The following is a 17,647-nucleotide window of genomic DNA, read 5'->3' as shown; positions in this document are numbered from 1 at the left end:
ATAACAATATAATTTCCTAATCGTTAAGTATTAAAAATCCATAATTTTTTCCTACATACTTTTTTATATATATTATAAAACGTCCTTGAGTTAATTACCATTCTTGTTTTAAATAAAATGATATTCGAACTAAATCCTTTGCGGTTAAAAGAAATACATATGAAACCATCTTAATATTTTATGTAAATCTAAAAAAGTAAAGTTACCATTTTTATTAGAATTCTTTTATGTATACTCGTATATTATTACATAGGTATAATATCGCTATATGTTGTTAAAATTTAAATTAAATATTTTTGAGTAACTTAATTTTCTCCTTATTAACATTATTTACAATTTTTCAAAATATTTCTATTATTCTATACATAAATATTTGCATAATACATATCGTATATATTCACTTGAAACCGAGCTCAATTGCAACCATAAAAAAGAGTCTCAAAATGAAAAGGAAGGCTGAATTGCATAGCAGCGAGCTGTTATAAACAAGAACACAAAGCTTCGTCTTTCCTCGTTGTCCACTCGCCCACAATAAACCGGTTTGGGTTACAAAAGAATCTGTGTATGTACTAGGATTAAGTAGACACACTATCTATATAACAAGTCTTAAGAATATCAATAAAGAGTGCAGCTCAAAAATTTTTTTAATGACTCATATTGTGAAAAATTATATTGTATTTGGACGATCTCATTTCTGGAGTCGAAAAACCTCCACTTATTACAATGGTCAGTAATAAGTAAGGACTTTAATCCAATCAAAGTTTTTTTGTACTTGTACATCCTTACTGCAAAAGTCTACAGAGGTGGAAGACAGTTAATAGTAAACTGGGAAACTGTCACCATAAACATTTTTAACAAATAAGGAAAGGCTAATTTAAGTGTAACCGAAAATTTTATACTCTTGAAACTTGCAAGGAACAAAGGCGAAGTAACACTTTCAGACTTTAGAAAAAATTTTTATCAATCTTAGGAAAGTATCGCCGTGATTTCATTCATTTAAGGAACGAGGATACACTGTTATTAGAAAAATATTCTTTCTGAATTGGAGTTCGAAAATATTTATGTTAGGTATATGGGGACTAAGGGAAGTGTTGGACTGCTTTTACCCATTTTTGGGACAAATTATAATGCGATTTTGACAATTTAATGCTTGTGGTTCATTTATTCAGTTATAGTACTACTTTTAGTAGTTTTTAACATAACCGTTATATGGGGAGTGGGCGTGTTTATTATCCGATTTTACGCATTTTCGCAGAGTTTGAAGAGGTGATAAAATTACTTCTTTTGAGCAAGTAAGGTTGATATATTAAAACGGTTTAGAAGATGTATACATTAAACCTTTTAGGAGCCACGCCCACTTTAAAAAAATGTTATCCCAGGGGTGTCCCTGGCTACGGCAATCTCTTGTACTCTTAATTTGCGGCTTAGTTATGGCACTTTAAATGTTTTTGTTTAATGGCATTTGTGGGCGTGGCAATGGTCCGGTTCCGCCCATTGGCAATACCAACCTCCCTAGTAGGTTCCGTCAGGAATCACATACACATTTCTACACACTGTGCTAACGGGGCAGGTATTTTTGTACAATGCAAACAATATGTTGCATATCCCACGTGCCGATAAACCCGTTCATTCTCACGAACGAATTTACATATGCATGTGAAATATGTGAACCAATTTATATGCAGTTATGTAAATCTAAACACATGCGACGCTTCCGTCATCCCTCACACATATATATGCAGTAAGCATCATTTTCTATACAGTTGGCACATAAGTGTGTATGTACATATGTATACACATGACCTTGGTTTCTCGTAATTAGGGGTGTGGCATATATTGTGCAAATGTAGTATGTACATATGTACAGTACATAATATTGTGTATGAATATTTCGGCTAATGTCAACATTTTTATTTGTCATCTACAGCATACAGTTTCTTACGAAAACATCGCTGATGGTACATAACGTAGGACGTAGAGATCGGGGAGTCTATCAGTGCTTGGTGAAGAATAGCAGAGCCAGTGCCCAAGCCATGGCCGAATTGAAGTTGGGCGGTAAGTGCAAATGTGGCATAACATCTTGCTTAACAAATAAATAATTAATAACCGATATCGAAGTATTTAAAACTTAAAAATACTACAAGAGACGAGTTTTCCCGTTTTTCTTCTAGATACCGTGCCTGAACTAATTTACACCTTTATTGAGCAAAATGTGCGGCCGGGGCCATTAATATCGCTTAAGTGCTCTGCCAGTGGTTCGCCGCCACCGCAAGTAAGTACATCGTTCGCTACGCTCATGCTTCATATTTCACCTATAAAAGTTGCAAGTTTCAATGGCATTTTGTTGCTGCAATTTAAATGCGATAACACATATACACACCCACAGACATACCTAAATATACGTAAACTACGGTGCAAAATCGTATGGCGTTGCTTGCATAAGGGATTATTTTATGGAGTCGTTTTTGTTCTTTTTTTGCAGTTTGCCTGGGTGTTGGACTCCCAGCCGATAATGGACGTTTCGCTGCATCACCGCTTTGCCATCGGTCAGTTCGTCGATATATCTGGCGATGTGATTAGTCACTTGAATATGTCGCATGTGCGTCCAGACGATGGCGGCCTTTACAAGTGTATCGCCACCAATTCGATGGGAAGTGTGGAGCACTCGGCGAGATTGAATGTTTATGGTGAGTGCGTACATTATTGTTCATACTCCATACCGTAAGTCCTCTACTTTTTATTGATTAATGTGAATTGTTTATTATTTTAGGATAGCTATGAAATTTATGTACATAATTGTTGATATTTACCTTTAAGCGAATATTAAATTGATATACTTGTATGTATGTACATAGTTAATGAGCAATGAAATTAGCGTTTAAATAATTACATTATGCACCCATTTGAACGAAAATAATTTAAAATAATGCAATATTTTAACAGTAAAAACCAATTTGGTACCATATTAACTTATTTTGAAGGTCATAGACTCACTTTGTTTTATTACTATATTTTAGAAATGGAAGGACTAATTGCATTAATTTTTGACATTGTTCAGATATACTTGAGAAGTTATTTCCAAGCAATTTTATAAATATTATATATAAATATATATGTTTATGCATACATATAATATCTTGAGCAAAGTTAGCCGGACGTTTCAAAATCACGAATATCAATTATATGCGGGCTAAGGCAAGTTTTCGCCCGATTTTATAAATTTTAAGCACAAATTTCATTAAAAGAACTAGCACCTTGGTCGATAAATGTGGTCTAAAGTCAACTGGAAGTTCGAAAATCTCTATATTAGGTATATGGGGGCTTAAGGAAGTATTGATCCGATAAAACCTTTTTTTGACACATGGGTATATTATTGCCAAAAAATCACTTTTCCCGAATCTCAATTATATATCTCACATAATGACCACTATTCTCGGCAAAAAGTCAGCCATAGGCTCTGGAGTCCTCATTCCCGATGGGGGCTTGAATAGCTATGGTCTGATTTGACAAACTTAAGATCTGAGATGGCATACTTAACATAACTGCATACCTTAAAGGAATGATTCATACAAATTTTTACTCCGATATATTAATTAGTGATTGCTTTGTACACTTGAAAGAAAAAAACTCAGATTGAATTTATATGGGAAGAAGTCGCGGTTACTGACCGATTCCGCCTATTTTCGGACTGTTACATAGGAATGTAAAAATGATCTGATGTGCCTAATTTGTTTGAAATTGGTGAAGTAGGTCCAAAGATATGTGATATCCCCTAAATGTGGGCGGTGCCACGCCCATTATCCAATTTTGACTTCAAAAAAATCCTTTTAACTCATCTCGGACGTATATTTTAATATCTCTGATGCATTTCGGTATTGATTTATCACAGTTTTAGTAGTTTTTAACAAAACCGTTACATGAAGAATGTGGATGGGACTTTTTCACCTATTTTCATGCTGTGACAAAAAGTGTCCAAATGATATGTCCTGTGCAAATTCTGGTGATATAGCTTAAATAGTTTAGGAGATATATACATTAAACCTATTAGGGGGTGGGGCCATACTCACTTTTAAAAAATTTTCAAACCTCAATTGTCGCTCATAATTGGGATTAGTTGTACCAAGTTACGGTTTTGTATCTTAATTTGCGGCTTACTTATCGTAATTTATAGGTTATCGATTAATGACGTTGTGTGGCAGATAGACAGAGAGTCACTCGAATTTCAACACGTCTCATCATCCTGATCAAAAGGGATATAATACTTGTACATACCTATATTACCCTATATCTAGGTTAGGTTAGGTTAGGTGATACAAACAACGGTTAGCTGAACAAAACTATTATACTCTGTAGAGTATAAAAATTTATGAGATAGAAAATAATACAATCTTGATATAGAACTGTAGAGTACTAAGAAAATAAAGTTAAAAGGATGACAGTTGGATATCAAATTAAAGAGGTTGAGAGTAGCTAATATGTTGAAAGTGCCGAGAAAATGTTTCAAATTTTCAGTTATTACGACATAGGTATAGCTTCTTAATCGCATATCAATCCGTTGAAAGTTTTTTTTTTTTTAATTATAAAATATATAAACATTTTCAATAAGTCTCCTATAATATTATACAACATCATTGTTATATGTTTGTGCATTTTGCTTTAAACATCTTTAGTTTTAGTTTTGCTTTTACTATACTATAGCTAACATGGCTACTAAGTTTTATTAAAATTTCATGTGTGTTATACAAAATATGTCCGTTCAAGTCCAGTGTTGTAATCGTAAGCAACATTTTCGTGAAATAGAAAATATGGGGGCACACGGAAAATATAGACATGGCATAGCATGACAACGCAACAACAAAGTCATGGAGTTAAATTGATATAAGAGAGTATTCTGAGGTACATTTATATGTTCGCATACTCTCGCAACACGTTGCAAGACAATATAATAAATTTGAATTATGTTAGAAGCTCTTAAAAGTAATTAATCATTACAATAACTTATATATTGTCGGATATTTGCAGTGTTAAGTCAACTGGAAGATCGAAAATCTTAATATTAGGTTTATGAGTGCCAAGGGAAGTATTTACTCGATTCAATTTGATTTACAGGCATACTATTATCAGAAAGGAATTCTCTCCGAATTTTAATAATATATCTCACAGACTGACCGATAATTTCGGTAAAAAGTTAGTAATATACTCTGGGGTCCCCATATTCAGTATGAAATAGGCCCTGGGGTCCTCATATTCAGTATCTGGATGCTTGAACAATATTAGTGTCCGATTTTGCCATATTTAAGCACGGAAAGCCAAACCTTAAAGACACTATACTCGTATATATTTTATGCCGTTGTATTCAATGAAGCTTGATTTGTAAACTGGAAAGCAAAAAAATCAGATGGAATTTATAATAGTGTTATACGGAATTTAGGCGTGGGTTTTAATCGGTTTCGTTATTTTCACAACGGGAAATAGTAACTTTTAGGTAGTGTTATGTACCGAATTTGGTTGAAATTGGTGCAGCAGCATAACTCAAGCTTGGTTGAAATATACATACCTAAAAATGGCGGAGTTACGCTCATTTTACAAAAATTTTCAACCCACAGGTGCTCCTCACATCGGCGATCTCCTGTACCAAATTACAGTTTCATATCTTCATTTGTAGCTTATTTTTAGCATTTTATAGGCTTTCGCTTAATGCCATTTGGTTTGCGTGGCAGCGGCCCGATTACGCCCACCTAGAATACCGGCCTCCCGACGATATCACAATTTTTGCCCCATTTGCAGTTTGCACAGACAGACGGACGGACAGACAGTCACCCGGTTTTCAAGTCGTCTCGCCTGCTTAATCATTTGCAAATATATATCTCTAAATCTATTTCGATTAGTTTTGGATGATACAAACAACCGTTAGTTGAAAAAAACTATTATACTCTCTATTACAACATTTTGCGAGAGTGTAAAAAATACTATGTTTTCCATCGAAACCATCTCTTTTTTATTATGTTTATACCCTGAACAGGGTATATTAAGTTTGCCACGAAGTTTGTATCACCCAGAAGGAAAGGTCGGAACACCCTTAAACATATATAAATAAATCATCAGCATGATGAGCTCAATCAAGTACTTGTATGGGAAACTTTTTTATTTGACGTAATATCTTTACAAAATTTTTATTTTCTAAGCCAATAATGCAATCTTCGAAAAAATTGTATAGATCGGATGACTATAGCATATAGTTGCCATAATAACTGAACGATCGGAGTAAAATGCTTGAAAGGAAAACTTTTTGATTTGACGAAATATCTTCCCGAAATTAAGCACGAATTATTGTTCAAGGCAACGATGTATTCTCCACAGAAATTGTTAAGATCAGATCACTATATTATATAGCTGCCATACAAAGTGAACGAACGGAATCAAATTCTTTTAAGGAGCCTTTGTATTTGTGCATTATAGTTTCGGTGCAACTGAAGTTAACATTTTTCTTGTTGTAGCTAAGTTTCGTTTAATGACATGTCTTATGAAACACCGAAGTTAAAATTTTTAATTCGTTTGAAGCTAGTTAAGTCATTTAATTGAAAACGTATACCTCCACAAATATACATATACGACATATATGTATGTGTGTATGTACGTATAAAGTCCACATATAGTGGCTCCTATTGCCTTTGTAAAATTTAATAAAGGAACTTCACTACAAGAAAACAATTTCAAGTGCAGCAGAATATCAATTTCCTCCACTTCCTCATTATCAATTATGCTGGCGAGCACAAAAGGGGAAAATACTTGTACTAAGTTATTTGCTCGCTATTACCATTCTCTGCCCTCGAGCCACATCTATTCAAACTTTATTGTTACAGTTACTGAACATATACATACTTATGTACAAAATTTGAAGATTTTTTCCAATATCGTCACCGCCGATTGTACTGTGTCGACCATGGCTGCGGCTGCCGCATTGTGATGCTGTCATTGTTATCAGCTTGGGCATGGAAAAACGGGTAATGATGATATAGAGCCAGGGAGCATCGGTGACAACGGCAATAATATAGATGCGACTGAACAAAACCAGAGCTTTGATAGGAGGGTAAAAGGGTATGACGATGGTATCGCCGGTAATGATAACTCAGCTGCTGCAACGCTATCGTCGTATCTCTTTTATATCCTTCTTTTCGAGTCATCTGCTTGTAAAGCGAGGGAGCTGTAGTCAACCCAGCTGCTGAGTATAGTTTTCACTTATATACTTATGCATGACTCCGCACTTGCATCAGTAGTTCTACTTATTGCATATACTTTCAAATCTCTAATAAGGGCACTACTTTTTCGTTGCCATTTATTTATATGTGGGCACGAACCTTCCATGTCAACCTTGCCCTTTCTTTAGCGCTAAACTCCGTTATGATGTGGGGAGGATCCCATTATACTTATAGCATAACACATGCATATTTATTTGGCTCTCGGTTGGGGACTGGCCTTTTTTATCAACTATTGCTACTTTGGTTTTACAGCCCTGGATTATTGTTGTTGGCGTTGATATTGTTTTTGTGTTTGTTGCCAGCATAACTAACGAACATTGATTGGAAATATTTTACGGCCCAAGTCTACACGAAAAAGAAATAGAATGTCATAAACATGCCGGAAAGCAACAATACTCGACAAGCGGTGAGCTTTTACCATATATTCTGCTTCATTAAAACACTCATGTATCAAAGCACACATACTCGTATGTACTGATGTATGCGTATGTATTATACATGTACATTATGTGCCGAAGACGATACCGACATGGAAATCTCTGACGTTTGATGCTGCAAGATTTCGCATATGTCCAATAGGTATGTTATATTCATAGAGCCAGATATTGCGCAAAAGATTGTTAGGTTAAAATTCTCAAATAAACAGCAAGAACTTAATGGAAGATTTTGTGTCTGTATTAAATTTGAGCTTTGCTAACGTGCATATGGTTTATCCATACACATACATACATATGTAATAATATGCATCGAGAAACGATTACATATACATTTATGTGGGTCTTTTCGGTACAAAGCACATGAATCAAAATTTTATTTCTACTTTATTAAGCTTATGAGCTTGAGTCGGCATTCGTTTGTTTATGGTATGTCTGTTGAGGTCTAGGTACATTAAGGCGAGCTCTTTCCATATATTTTGAAACAGATTAAAAAATTATGTATTTCCATAGAGGTACAGAGCATTTGAACCCAGTTTCTTTAAAAGCATACAAATCGTAAAATAATTTTTGGGCGAAACTTTGAGATCGATGCCAATAATTGTAGACGTATGCTTTAGATAATCCTAGTGTTAAAACTTAATGTTGTATATGGCATATGCTGAAGCGAACTGCCATTTTCTATTAGCGTTTTGTTTCTTGATAACGTCTGACTAATGAGAATGTACTATATGTTATCAGCCGTCTCTGAATGAATGTTCTATTTATGAGAAGTTTTTTAAAACTGTGGGGTGCCTACTGTTACAAAAAAAATGTGTTGGTAAGAAACTGGGGACAGTCGTGGCTTTTATGAATTCAGTTCTTTTAATTTTATAATATTTGTAGCAAATGCAGATAAAAACTCATAGCCCGCAGCGAAACTAACGGAAAAGTTTGGATACGAAAATTCTAGCAATATTTTGTAATCCTCCACACAACTTGACCCAATAGAACATCTCTGGAGTGACTTTAACAGAATTTTTTTTGAAAAAGGCGTCTAATAAGTGTTGTTTCAAATTATCTGACAACAGCCGTATAAAAAAAGGATTAGGTTCTGTTACTTGGAATTGGGGATCAAACAAATTTTAAAATGGGTCTACTTTAAAGACAATAATAACCCAATAAAGAACTAATATCTAATATTTGTTGTAGTGGCGGAGAAATAAATCAAGTGTTGTAAATTGTGAAAGAACTTTATACGGAGACAGCACTTATCTTTCTTTACAAAAATGTATATCTGTATATGCGAGATTGATAAGCATTATAAACATTTTGCAACCAATACAATGATACTTATTTATTATTATTTATAGTTTGTGAGACCGTTCTTCGGCCTCTTGCTTTTGCACTCATGCCCAACGCTGTACCAAAGCAATAACGACCCCATAAAGAATTGAATAAAGGAATTTATTGCATTCATTGTCAACAAGCAGCGCACAGTTGTTGCTGGGCAAATGTATGCATTTCCATTGAGGAAACACTCGCATGCTCACAAGTATATCCGAATATACTCGAATAGTCAAATAGATGATAAATGTAGTTGTCCTACGAGTGAGTCTATCAACCAACTACTGCTTGTGCCAATCAAGTGTATACTTATACATGCGCAGCAGTGCGAAGAGATACCCGACTGACTATTCGATTCTGTACATAACCATCTGCTTTTCATACTCCATACTCATACATTATTGCTATGTACATAGTTACCGCAAACGGTCGCTTATAAAAAGTGCAATCCTGAGCACATTTAGAGTTTGCGTTCATGCGGCAAATGAGGAAAAATAACCGAAGCGTTGCCGAGTTGTGACGTCGAAATCGATTTTATTTATTAATATGCCAGTGCACAGATGCCTCATGAGCTCATGTGAGTTTTTATACTTTCATAAGGAAATAGTTACTTCGGTGTGTGTGTTTGTAAATATGTAAAGTACGTGTACACATTGGAGTATCGTGTGAGCTGTACCGACAGCGTCTACCAACAGAGATGACGTTATTTTGACAGTAAGTGTTCAGTAAAATTTGCCAACGTGTCACGTTTCATTTTGGTACAACGCTTGGAAATTTTCCAAGATTATTACGCAAATTCACGTTCTCCAGAAAATCCAGAAATCTGAAAAATTATCTTCTTTCTTATAAACATGGACACATTGCGTGCAAAGTCAAATGGCTGGCAAGATCATGCGATTTAACGCCTATATATTATCTTCTCTGGGGTCAAAGGTTTACGCCAATCAATCATCAACGTTCAAGAAGCTCGAAGACGACATTCAGCGCACTATAGTCGAACTTCCAGCCGAAATTCTGCACCGGTCTTCGTCATTGGCGTAAACGGGTGGAAATATGCAAACGGACCCATTGTGTTCATTTGGCTAACATTTTGTTCAAATCATAAATGGCATACAATTATTTTCACAGCAAACAAAACAAGTAAGGAAGAGCTAAATTCAGGCGTAAGCAAACATTTCAAACTCTTGCAACTTGCAAGGAATAAAGGCGGAGGAACACATTTAGGTTTTGGCAAAACTTTATATAAAACTAAGGAAAGTATCACCGTAATTTCATGCATTTAAGAAAAGCGGATATACTGTTACTAGAAAAAGAATCTTTCTGAATTTCATTAAGATTTCTTACATATTAACTGGTAGTTGCGGTATAAAGTGAACGGGAGGTTCGAAAATATTTATGTTAGGTATATGGGGGCTAAAGGGAGTTGTTGACCTGCTTTTACCCATTTTTGGCATAATTTATAGTGCGATTTCTACGCAAGATAAAATACCTTGTGGAAACTTTTTGTGCAATGTATGATTTGTATACTATAAAGTGAAAGATTCAGACGGAATTTAAAAATTTTGTTATATGGGAATTAGGCGTGGTTGTCATCCGATTTCGCCCTTTTAACAGTATCTAATCTAATGGACATGTTTGGGTAACCTCACGTAACAAATTTGGTTGAAATCAGACAAGTAGCTGCTGAGATATAGGATTTCTCCTAAAGGTGGGCGGTGCCGCCCCTCTTGTCCAATTTTCACATCATATCCTAAAAAGCCTATCTCTACCATCTTGGTTGCGAAATTTATTCAATTTTTTCTAAAATTATCACTTGCATGGACAGACGGACGGACAGACAGTCACCCGGATTTCAACTCGTCTCGTCATTCTGGACTGCAAGAGTATAAAAACAGAACCCATTTTGACCAACGTTTGAGTGTTTTCTTACATTTTAACAACATCTCTTGCGACTCAATTTTCTTGATTTCCATTTTTAGCATATTCACTTGAAATACCCTGCAACACTCAGTATGCTGCCATGCTAGGAGAAATATATTTCCGTAAATTTTCAAAGTTCATTTTGACCGCGTAATTTCATGTCAATAACCGGTTTATCTAGACAATTTACCATATACAATAGTTGATTTGTTCATTGGTAAGTTTAAGTATTAATATTACTATGTGTGGTATATAAATTTAGCCATGGACATGGATTTAGCGCACTTTTCTATCAAGAGACTTTAGAGTAATGCGCTCTCTTATAAGCAAAGGTAATACTTTAAATTTTAATCAAAGGTGTTCTAAATTTTTGTCAATGTTTATAAAAACGTATTGGAACACAATTTGAAGGCAACTAGGAATAGTTTAAGTCTTATAAAGCATTGGAATTTTTAACCAAAGAACACGGCGCAAGTTGTTCGAGACTGGCCTCTTAGGACGTTCTAAAAAACAAAATACGCAAATATGAAACTTTAAAAACTGTCCTTGCCGGAACTTGAACCGAAACTTCTCCCGATGTAACTGAAAATTTACAGAATTTAATGCCACGACATTTACAAGCAGTAATTGATGCTGATATACCTATAAAATATACCTATAAAATTCTTTGTCTGTCTGTCTGTCTGTCTGTCTGTCTGTCTGTTCCGGGTAATCTCCGAAACGGCTGAACCGATTAATGAAATTTTGCAGACATGTAAAGGAAGCCTTTGGGAGTAACATAGGATATATTTTATGTAAATAAACGCAGTTTGCTTTTTTAGTTGAGTTACCAAACGATATAATATATATATATATATTACCAAACATATAATTATTGTTTAATAACGAAATATATTGATATGGACAAATAGTATTTTCCTCAGGTTAAGTTCAAATGTAAGTAACGCTTTTGTAGTCACCGAAAACTTATTTGTAGTCATAGATGTATCTTTAATAATTAATAAATTCATATCCAAAAATATTGATCCAGAAAAGGACACTTTTTTCCAACTGTTATATCTTCCAAGAGATACATTGACTGAGACTCGAGTTCCCATCGACATGTTCAACACAATTCGTCGCACTGCGGTCTTTTATCTTAGTCGCTTTAATACACATATGAAGAGGACAAATTTAGAAATATCACAAAGGCAAAACATCATAATATTGAATAATATTATTTTACTGTAATAAAAATATTCAAAATCAAGCAAATCGTATACGACATGCAAATACACGAAATCAAGAGTCAGATGAATCTAGATCACGACGCCTTAGAAATGATCAAATAAGAAAAACTACTGGACGTAATAGTCTATGGCAAGGTAAATATAATAGCGGATTTGAATATGATCCCAATGTAAGTTATTCCACTGAAGCAGAAATTGGTTCAATGACTGACGTGTGCAAGTATTGTAAAGCTTTGAAATGGAAAGAAGAATCAACTGGTATTTGTTGTTCTGGAGGAAAAGTACGTCTAGATCCAATTGAGCAGCCACCTGAACCACTTCAATCTTTATTGTGCGGTGATCACATATATTCGCAGTATTTTCTTAACAACATTCGACGTTATAATTCTGCCTTCCAAATGACATCATTTGGTGCAAAAGAAGTAAATGAAGGGAATTTTATGCCAACGTTTAAAGTGCAAGTACAAGTGTATCACTTAATCGGTTCCCTTCTCCCAAAGAATAATCAGCGAGAATCATTCTTATAAATATATTTTCTGAGTGATTATAAGCAGCAAAGGGATACGAGATTACATCATTTTCCAGTTCTGAATGCTTCGTTGCTAGAGTGCTTACAGTCAATGCTTGATGAAACGAATCCTTACGTCCGTGATTTCAAAACGGCGCTTCAGTTATTCCCAACTGACTCAAATGAATGTAATTACAAAATTGTTGTAAATGCGGATCATCGTCCATCAACAGAGCATAGAGGTCGCCATAATGAACCAGCAACAACGAAGTGTCTATACTCTTGGTAGATCAACAATGTGATAAACGAGATATTATACTTCATAGAAAAAATGACTGGTGAGGACGGATACCATATCACAATTAATCAAGTTAATCCCAATACAGGTAGAACAGTTTTCAATAAAAAAGTTTCCGCACTACAATATTATTGCTACCGATTAATGATTCAAAAAAACGAATACAATCATTTACATCAGTACAAACAATTATTTAATCAATACATAGTAGATGTATATGCAAAAATTGAAACAGAAAGACTATTGTATTTTCGATGTAATCAGAAAAAACTCAGAGTCGAAAATTATATTCACCTACGAGATGCTTTGAATCAAAATGAAGATGCGGATAACTTAGGACGGTTGGTTATTTTGCCCTCATCTTTCACGGGAGGACCTCGGTACATGCATGAACGTACACAAGATGCATTCTGTTATGTTAGAAAGTATGGACGGCCTGATCTATTTATAACTTTTACAACAAATCCTAAATGGGATGAAATCACCCGTGAATTATTCGCGGGACAATTAGCTTCCGATCGTCATGACATAGTGTCGAGAGTTTTTAAACAAAAATTGAAACGAATGATGGATCTTTTAGTCAAAGGAAAAATTTTTGGTTCTGTCCGCTGTTATATGTACAGTGTTGAATGGCAAAAACGTGGATTACCACATGCTCATATTTTAATATGGTTAGAAATAAAAATGACAGCAGAACAAATTGATGATGTTATTTCTGCAGAATTGCCAGATAAAGAAGATGATCCCGAATTATTTGAAATTGTAAAAACGCATATGGTGCATGGTCCATGTGGCGCTCATAATCCCCATCAATGTCGAACTTTGCAATAGTGTCAAGTCTATAAAGTATATATGCAAATACGTCAATAAAGGTTCAGACTTAGCTATATTCAGTGTACAAAATGATAAAGATGAAATAACTTCATATCAAAATGGAAGATACATTAGTACTTCTGAAGTAGTATGGCGTATGCTATCGTTTTCTATTCATGAACGCTTTCCACCAGTTACACACTAGATATATATTTGGAAAATGGTCAAAGAGTTTACTTTGATCCAAGTAATATCCAAGAAGCAATGGACAATCCAAAAAATACAACATTGATGGCATTTTTCAAGTTATGTCAGAGCGACGAATTCGCAACTACCTTACTTTATGAAGAGGTACCAGCTTACTATACATTTAACAAGAACAATGGAACGTTTCAACGGCGACGCCGTGGTACTCCTGTCAATAATTATCCTGGTATTTTTCATGAGCATACTCTTGGAAGAGTTTATACAGTACACCCAAACAATCAAGAATGAGATTATCTACGAATGTTATTGTATATTGTCAGAGGTCCAACTTCATTTGAAAAATTAAGAATAGTAAACGGTATCGTATATCCAACATATCAAGCAGCATGTTTAGCTCTTGGTTTATTAGAAAATGATAATCACTGGCACGATACATTAGCAGATGCCACGATAAGCAGCAGTGCGTCTAAGCTGCGCGAATTATTCGCTATCATATTGGTTTTTTGTAATACTTCTTATCCACTAGAATTATGGAATAAGTTCAAAAGTCACTTTATATTAGATTTTAGAAGAAATCTTGAACGTCAATACCCAGATGCTGATATAAATTCTTATATTGATGATATAATTAATCGTGCACTTCTTGCATTACAAAACGTAGTACTGTCAATAGGTGGAAACACCATTGATCATTATGGTTAACCATATCCATATTTAGTTGACGAATCTATTAATACATTAAATAGAGAATATATTGAGCAAACTAAATTCAATCCAATTGAACTTCAACATACGATAAATAATAATGAACCAAAATTAAATAATGAACAAAATCAAATCTTTCAACTTATTATCGAAAAAGTAAATACAAATGATGGAGGTGTATATTTTTTAGATGCTCCAGGTGGTACTGGTAAAACATTTTTGATTAACCTTATATTAGCAAAAATACGCTCAGAGAAGAAAATTGCTATAGCGGTAGCATCATCAGGAATAGCTGCAACTCTTCTTCCCGGAGGGAAAACAGCCCATTCTATGTTCAAGATTCCTATAGAAGTTATCCATATGGAAAATCCAGTCTGTGGTATATCAAAAAATAGTTATAAAGCCAAAGTTTTACAAGATTGTGTTTTTGTTGTGTGGGATGAATTCACTATGGCCAACAAAGTATCTATTGAAGCAGTGAATAGAACAATGAAAGACTTAAGAAATAATAATCAATTATTTGGTGGAGTAGTATTTTTATTTGCAGGAGATTTTATACAAACATTACCTGTTATAGCTAAAGGCACACGAGCAGATGAGGTTAATGCATGTTTGAAACGTTCAGTACTATGGAATAATATCGAGAAGCTTCATCTAAAATAAAATATGAGAGCACAATCCAGTGGCGCAGAATTTTGTAAAATTCTCCTAGATATTGGCGAAGGAAAATATCCAGAAATAAATTCTAACCACGACATTGAAATCCCATCTGCTCTCTGTAATGTCGTTGCCGATACTCAAACTTTAATATCAGATATTTATGACGATATTCACAATCTAACCTCCAAAGAAGATTCGTGGTTGTGCGAGAGATCTATATTAGCACCAAGAAATGATCGAGTATCGTTACTTAATACGCTTATAATGGAAAAGATTCCTGGCAATAAATAGCATAAACGCACCTGGTCTTCCACAACATGAAATAGATTTGAAAATTGGTATTCCTATTATGATACTGCGAAATTTAAATCCACCAAAACTCTGCAATGGAACGAGATTACGAGTAATTTCTCTACAAAAAAATATCATTGAAGCAGTAGTTATGACTGGTTATGGTAAAGACGAAACAGTATTTATACCTAGAATACCTATCATTCCATCAAATTATCCATTTCAATTCAAAAGATTACAATTTCCAATTAATGTTAGCTTTGCAATGACAATTAATAAATCGCAAGGTCAAACTTTAAAGAAAACTGGTATTGATTTGAGTCAAGGATGCTTTAGTCATGGACAATTATATGTCGCATGTTCACGTGTAAGTGAAGCCTCAAATATTGTTATGTTAACAAATGATAACTGTACACCTAATATTGTTTATAAGGAGGCATTATAATAAGTTTATTATAATCATTTTTGAAGTTTTTATAAGTTTATAAATATATATATCCTATCTATTTGTTTTTATTTTTATTGTTTTTATGTTTTTATTTAAATAGCATATAGATTTAATTGAAAGTGAAAAAATTTATATTTTATTTTGTAAATTGTATAGATTATTTAAGTTGTGTAATTAAAAAAATTATATGAGCTATAAAAATACCATTTTTTTAACTTTTTAAAAAACAATACGTATCTCTAAAAAACACGTTTTAACTTATACTTAATTGTTTAATTTATTCATAATAAAAAACAAATTGCGTACCATTGATAAATACACATAGAATTTTTCTTTATTATTACAAGGTAGTACATATCGTTAATTGTTCATTTAAACTATTAAATCATAATTTATTCATAAAAATTTGATAGTTCTAACTCGGACAAAGTCGCGGGTTTCAGCTATAGGTAATAGTTTTACGAACGATTATGCATCATTTGTATTAAAATTGTAATAAATATTGGTATATCAAAACTTTCGCAAGGATAACTCCAAGTTTCTACTAAACAAAAAAAATATCTGCAGATAGCATCAAACAGTCAGTAATGTGAGCATAAAGACTCTGAACATTAGGGAATAAAATTTGATGTCCTGATGTTCGGGAAATCATAAAAAGGAAACTTGTTGTCAGAGCTTTATTTGTGCTCAATTCCCTCAGTACCCTAAGTACAGGATCCGATTAAAAAAACTTGTTATGAGGAATAAAACTTCCTATGATGAATATACCTTCTGCAGTAGTAGCTCGACTGCAAGTGACATATGTATATTGAAGCCCTAGGCATTCTGGGTCGAGTATAAACTACAACTTTATTATATGCGGCACCATGACTTTTATGAATAGCTGTTCCCTCAACCGGAACAACTGGAAACTGCTATCTTTCAATTGAAATTGGTTCATTTCTTTTATGATGAAAAGAATTTAGAACTGTTTTAGTTGGGGTCCAAGAACTTTCTAGAGGATGCGGCTTTTTGATCGTGCTATCAAACTAACAGAAGGTTCCAAAAATTTAACCCACAGAATTGTTAAAAAGAACAATTTTTTTATATACTGTAATCATATATTTGAAAATTTTTTAAAAAGTTTAACTCTTTCCAAAATATTCTATTTTTACTTATACCAATTCGTTTAACTAAGTCTTTTGCAGTAGAAAGGATAACTTCAGTTGGGATTCGACTGAGCTTGAAGGCATTGAAATTATTTTAATTGGGGCTAAACTTTTCAAACAGTCTGGTATTTCAGGAAAGTCTAGACCGTTAGCTTAACATATTTTTTGAACGTTCATTTTAACAATCGCATTTTTGCACAAAAATTGTAATTTTTATCTTCCGAAGGAAATTATTGCATTAAAAAGAAGGCGGATGCGGCATTCGGGTGACCTTGCGCAATAGTTTCGGAATTTAATTTGCGAACTTGGTGTGAAAACCATAAGCCGCCGCAGCAAATACATATTTCAGTAGGGCCCTTATTTATATTTTGGAAATAAATGTTTTTGAAATTCGTTAAATT

General features: G+C 33.9%; 1 protein-coding gene across 6 annotated transcripts in view; it reads left to right on the top strand.

Moving 5' to 3' along the window:
- The window catches only part of Dscam3 (Down syndrome cell adhesion molecule 3), a 188,613-nt gene that overhangs the window by 115,971 nt on the left and 54,995 nt on the right, over positions 1 to 17,647 (top strand). For all 6 annotated transcript variants that reach the window (XR_011398063.1, XM_070113166.1, XM_036365031.2 and 3 more), the window contains exons 10-12: positions 1,928 to 2,055; positions 2,172 to 2,272; positions 2,483 to 2,687. Coding sequence is in view for 5 of the 6 variants with exons in the window: in XM_070113166.1 (XP_069969267.1) it covers positions 1,928 to 2,055; positions 2,172 to 2,272; positions 2,483 to 2,687 (434 nt within the window). In the remaining variant the exon portion in view is untranslated. The remainder of the gene's footprint in view (positions 1 to 1,927; positions 2,056 to 2,171; positions 2,273 to 2,482; positions 2,688 to 17,647) is intronic.

This window comes from Bactrocera oleae, chromosome 2 (assembly GCF_042242935.1).
Source record: "Bactrocera oleae isolate idBacOlea1 chromosome 2, idBacOlea1, whole genome shotgun sequence".
Lineage (NCBI taxonomy): Eukaryota > Metazoa > Arthropoda > Insecta > Diptera > Tephritidae > Bactrocera > Bactrocera oleae.
Note: the sequence above shows the minus strand (reverse complement) of the source record. Positions and strands in the feature narration are given on the sequence as shown.